We start from the raw sequence: 5,605 nt of genomic DNA, 5'->3' as shown, positions 1-5,605 counted from the left end.
GCTCTGCCTGGAGGGAGTTTGTCATTTTTTTTTCATTGTTTAATTTGGCCCAGATTCCTCCAGATTTTTTTGTAATTAAATTGGAACAATTGCTTTAAAATGCGTTTACAGAGGAGAGTCACCCCCAACGCTACACCCCTCAGTTCTGGGTCAGGCAAGCAATGAACGGAGTGACAATAAATACATTACATGGGGTGGGGGGGGGGGGGGGCGGAGGGGTAGGGGGATATATATTTTTTTGCAAGTAGTGGCGACAGAGGGAAGCGTCTCTCTCCCTCTCCCTCTCTCTCTCACTCTCTGCCTTGCTACCAGATTTAATCAGATAGGTTGGACTGGAGCTGCCGAGGAGGATCTCTACACATTGACGCAGAGAATGGCCGATGGAAGGGAGCCGGACTCCTCAGCAGCACAGAGGCATCGCAAAGCAAATCCGGAATGAGCACTTCTGTCTCGACGACGCGAAGAGCCTTTCGCATTACCTGCTCTGTAAGGAGAGATTGGGATTTCCAAATAGGGAGGGGTGACGATGGGGGCGAGGTAAGTATGCTGAGAGATCATTTATTTTATATATATATATATATAATGCACGCTGACTGCATATTGCGCTCAAAATTGATCCATGATTTTTTTTTCTCGTGTGTGTGTGTTTTTTCATTCCTCTGCAGCCGGTGAATCGAGCAAAAAGCGGGGCAATTGGACGCATGCACGCCTCAATTTCACTGATGTTTCATGCCAATTAATGTCACCCTCCTCCCCTATATATATAGATAGATAGAAAGAGAGATACATCGAGAGATAGCTAAGGCATTAAAGAGAAGGCTTGGCATCATCATGGTTTGCCTGCATGATGCCTGCCTATAATCTGCTGTTAAAAGTGCATGCGGTGTTTTTTTTTGTGTCTTTCCGCCCCCCCTCCCATGCCTCAATTTGCAACCGGGAAGTTGGAAGGGATTTCTATTTCTATATATTTTTTGTTGGCATTTCTGATGCTTGTTTGGGGAGTGGTTCCCAGCACGCTTGGCGGAGGGGCGCCCCAGCGCCAGATGTGCAAGGATGTTTAATGCTCTGCGGCTTGTTGTGATGTGGCTCCATCCTAGGGTTAACGCCAGGGGAGGAACACGGGAGCAGTCAGGATGCCAGGGGCAGCTCCTGAGATGTTTGCTATGAATTGCAAGGCACAAAGTTGTCCGGGCTCTGCTGCAAGTGCGCAGACGCCGAGCTACCTAACAGACATCTTCTAATTCTGCAGCGAGTGGACGAAGTGAGGAATATTTCATCATCTATATATATATATAAGAGAGAGAGACTGATCGGTGCAAACTTGAGATCCGAGATCCCTCCAAATCCTCCCCTACCACCCAATCGCTGCACCTTTGCCTATCTGCCATGTAAGAGAGAGAGAGAGAGAGAGAGGGATCCTTGGGCAAGGTTGCTCCTGGCGTTAGTGTGAAGATGGTGAGTTCTCCCCTTGTGTGCCAGACACGGCCAACTCGACGGAGGATCAGCCAGGAGAATGGACGGCGTGGGCCGCCGCTTCCCAGCTCTCTGAATAATGTCATCCAGGGACATCTCCTCCAGGGACAGCGGTGAAAACCCAGCTCAGCCTCCCGTGAGAGAGGCCATCAGAAGCCGCATGAGAATGGTGATTGACCAGCTGGAAGTTATCCTGCAGGAGCTGAAAGAGGTGGCGAAGGAACTGAAGGAGGTAAGCAGATAGTTTGCATTTGTCTTCCAGAAATCCTGGTCCAGACCGTGTCCCGCTTGTCATTAACACTAACACCACCCCTGCATCCTCATTGCATTCCCCAGCCAGGCTGAGCTATTTTTTGCATGTTATGCAATGTTAACGCTTGCAATTGCAAACACTGGGAAAAAAATGTTGATTTGAGAGCAGGTTGGGGGGGTGGGGGGTGAGGTTTGTAAGGGAAGCTGTAACGAGGGACTGGACGCGAGCGTGGCTCAAATCCGGCCAATATTGCCCCTGTTTGCACTGCTAAACTTCGTCCATCTGCCATCATGCTTGTTGTCCTGAACGTGTCGCCGGCTTTAAGGCAAGGGTCCATATGGCAGAGCCCCGTTCCCTTTGGCAGACTCCAAACAGAGACGGTGCCTGGATAGCAAGATACCGGAGGAAGGGTTACACATCTCTTTGCCCATCTGTGACCCCCTTTCTCTATAAAACCACTGTTCAGTGTTATCCAGACCTTCTTGATACTAACCTCCAATACAGATCTCATGCATGCACCCTGCAGCCCGCCTAATAATTAATATCAAGGCATAATACCAGGCGCCTGTCGGTCTGGGAGCATTTCTGATTCTGGTTTCCCCGCACGTTTTTTTTGTGTGCATCTTTGCCTTGAATCACTTTCATTGAACGCTAGCTGCACATTAGCATTTTAAAATCGATTGATTGCTTTCCTGTAATACGGTGCTTAATTCACGCGTTTACCTGTTCCACACACACACACACAGAAAATAAAGCTGGGAGTTGGAGCAGGCAGAATGGTTCCAGAGGGTTTCTGCGAGTGTCTTGTCACCACTTTCAACCTGTGTGTGTGTGCATTTGTCAAATGTCCCCTTTCCCGGAATGAATCGCGCTGGATCTAATAATACGCCTTGTGTGTCGAAGTCCTGACATTAATTTGCAGCCTCGTACTGTTAACCAGTTGCCATTACTCCAAACGAAGACATTAACGAGCAAATATGCATAATTAGAAAGGTTTAATGCGTAATCGTTGGAATACATTGACTGCCTTCTCCAATCCATATTAGTTCAAGGTGCATTTCTGACAATTGGTATGCATAGGGTTTATTGAGTAACAGAATTTATTGAGTAACATGGTTTATTGAGTAACACGGTTTATTGAGTAACAGTGACTTTCAAAGCCCCTTGGCTTTCCTATAGGGTAATGTATTGTGATTTTTGTAGGTAGTGAAACAGATCGACAAGCTGACATCTGATTTTGATTTTGAGTTGGAGCCGGATGACTGGACCACTGCCACAATGAGTAGTACCTCCAGCAGCGACACCGCGAGAAACCATGACAAATGTGGGACCTTGTCTGACTACGGGCAGCTGGGATTCCTGACTCCAGACATCCTCTCCGACAGCTGGGAGTTCTGCTCCTTCCTGGAGCTGCCGCCGGAGGTGAGCAAGGTGGACCGAGGAGACGACAAGGATCTCCCACACACCCCATCGGAGCCAGACTACAGGATGATGAACGGAGGCTTGGTGCCTAACGGACCCGAGGGTTATGGCCCTGACTCTTCCAGCGAGGAGACTATCAGCAGTGTCCCCGGCCACAGGACCCTCCCGAGGACCTCGGGCACCAGGGAGAGAGTGCGTTTCAGCGACAAAGTCCTCTATCACGCGTTGTGTTGCGACGATGATGATGACGAGGAGCAGAAGCAGGAGGAGGAGAATAACGCGACCACCACCGGTGCTGCCACAACTACTAACCACAGCCACGATAGGGCTAGTGGTGCAGCACCTAAATCATCATCACCATCATCATCATCTGTCTCCAAACCACGTCACCACTGCCAGCAGCCCACAGTGACAGCCAAAGGCAATCCCTCCGCTAGGAAAAAAATCATGCGAAATAACAGCACACAGACAGTGTCCCACAAAAGCACTCAGACGCTCCTGACATATGGGTCCGCTAAAACACAACAGAACTCAAAGAAAGAGGACACGAAGTAGCCACCCCCCCTTCAGAAGGGAAATTGCTTGACTACCTATTGGCTCCATGAGGCTCAGGGATTTTCAATAAAATAAAAACAAAATGTTTTACAGAAAAGGTAGATTCCAAAATTTTGCAACTATTAACTAATTGCATAAAAATGCACTTTAAGGATCTACTTTTTTTTAGCTTTATTTTACCTGGTACCTTCAAGATTGTAGGAGGCTTTTATTTTTGTCTTAAGTCGCAGTATTTAATCTTGCCTGAGTACTGTGCCTGTAAATAGAGCGTGCTTCCATGCAAGCCTTCCTGTCTATGTGGTCTGCTTTTCCTCGCAGTGTCCTGCCGTTGATAATGGTTCTCGTCACATTATTATTTCCCATGCAATTAAATCTGTCCCGGTTTTAATTGGTTCTGTTTGATTATTATTTTTTAAATATAAAATAAGTTCCAACTGCTGATGTCTGTTCTAAATCCTTTTCAGTCCAGAATAATTTTCGCACTTTGTTGAAACATTAACCTATTTCGGATGATCCAACGACCACATAAGTAAGTGGCACTAGATAGAACTGCAATGAATGGTGAAAACGCTAAACGAATGGTATCATTTGAAATCAACTGGAAAAATATATGAATCTTGTGATTTAAAAAAAACCAAATTGTGCATAAATGCTTCCATAATATTCAGCGGGAGAGTTAACCCATTGAGTACCATCTAAGTGTATCTTGAAGTACACTCGGAGATTGCCCTAACCGGTACAGAAGTGACGGTGTTTAATATTAATCATTTTACATATCAGATAAAGAACAGAACAGTGGTTTGAAACGAGACAGAGTATTTCGTTCCTACAGGATTTTATTTTGTGAAAGACACTGTGAAACTTGGAAAAAGTTTACATGTTTGATTTGTAAGTTATAATGTATGGTTTGTTTAGAGCAAAAACATTGACTCATTTGATGCAATAAATCAGTGTCTACTTTATCTAATACCTCTTGAGTTTCAAGGTTAATTTAAGGAAAAGCACAGGAAAAGAGGTTCTATATAAGATTTTCAACTCACCCAAGAATTGTCACACCGGAAATGATGATGAATGTAAATGCAAGAAAAATAAACTGCCTGAAAATAATATTCTCCCAATAGCTGAAAGATACATCAATGTTATGAAGTTCGGTGTCAGCAACACCTATTTACTCTCAAGAACCTCCTGTGGTATTCTCGGAGTAAGTGAGGCAAGATGCTGTTGTATATGGACTTTGTAACGCATATTATTCTGCTGCTAAGGGGGAACTGTGTCTAGCCTGGCTTGTATCTTTAAGGCCATAATGTCTTATCAATACAATTATATATTTTTTAAATATTTTCTTTGAAACCAGGAAGAAATGGCCTTTTTTAATACTTCAAGTGCGGCAGAAGACATTTGCCTGTGTGACATGTTTCTAAACGTAAGGTGCACATGTCAATGTTTCCATTATATTTTTTCAAAGATGTTTATTCCACGGGCGTTATTGTTAATTTTTGATATTTAGAGGGTCATAATTATGCGTGTGAGTCACCCAGCATTCCCATCTGTGACGGATTACGGAAGAGTTTGTCAGTTTTAGATTGTGCCTTCTGGAATTTGTTTGACGATTGAGTGAAGAGCTTCGCGCCCTCGGGATGAACGGGAATGGCTGGTCACTTGTGCGGAAAGCTCACAACTGGCCGCTTGTGTACAACGGGTCTGGCTTATTCCTGTTTGAACCTTCAGGCCTCGCCACGTTCTCTGCTCTCTGCTGCTTTATCTTAAGGAAGGACATCGGCCGTGTGTTTTGTTATGGAAGCAATTGACTTAAATAAACCTCTTTGTAATTATTTTCTTGCGGCCCTCCCCCCAACAAAGCAAATAATGAAATCGTTGATGCAGATTATGAGCCACTAGGAA

The 5,605-nt window shown here is 45.1% G+C and overlaps 1 protein-coding gene across 1 annotated transcript; it reads left to right on the top strand.

Annotated features, from left to right (window-relative positions):
• Nucleotides 1–236: 236 nt before the first annotated feature.
• insyn1 (inhibitory synaptic factor 1) lies at nt 237–4,665 on the top strand. Its single transcript, XM_085972227.1, has 3 exons — nt 237–537; nt 666–1,705; nt 2,930–4,665. Exons 2-3 carry the CDS (start codon nt 1,553–1,555, stop codon nt 3,701–3,703), a joined length of 927 nt encoding a protein of 308 aa, XP_085828353.1. The 5' UTR covers nt 237–537; nt 666–1,552; the 3' UTR covers nt 3,704–4,665.
• Nucleotides 4,666–5,605: the final 940 nt, after the last annotated feature.

This window comes from Somniosus microcephalus, chromosome 32 (assembly GCF_052327205.1).
Source record: "Somniosus microcephalus isolate GS21.2 chromosome 32, FLI_Smic_1.0, whole genome shotgun sequence".
NCBI lineage: Eukaryota > Metazoa > Chordata > Chondrichthyes > Squaliformes > Somniosidae > Somniosus > Somniosus microcephalus.
This window is presented reverse-complemented; position numbering and strand designations above follow the sequence as displayed.

What these genes read in the sequence shown, in the direction of transcription:
- insyn1 (XM_085972227.1), top strand. Translation starts at nt 1,553, where the DNA reads ATGTCATCCAGGGACATCTCCTCCAGGGACAGCGGTGAAAACCCAGCT. An exon ending in TGGCGAAGGAACTGAAGGAG is followed by an intron (nt 1,706 to 2,929) that starts GTAAGCAGATAG and finishes TGATTTTTGTAG; the next exon opens with GTAGTGAAACAGATCGACAA.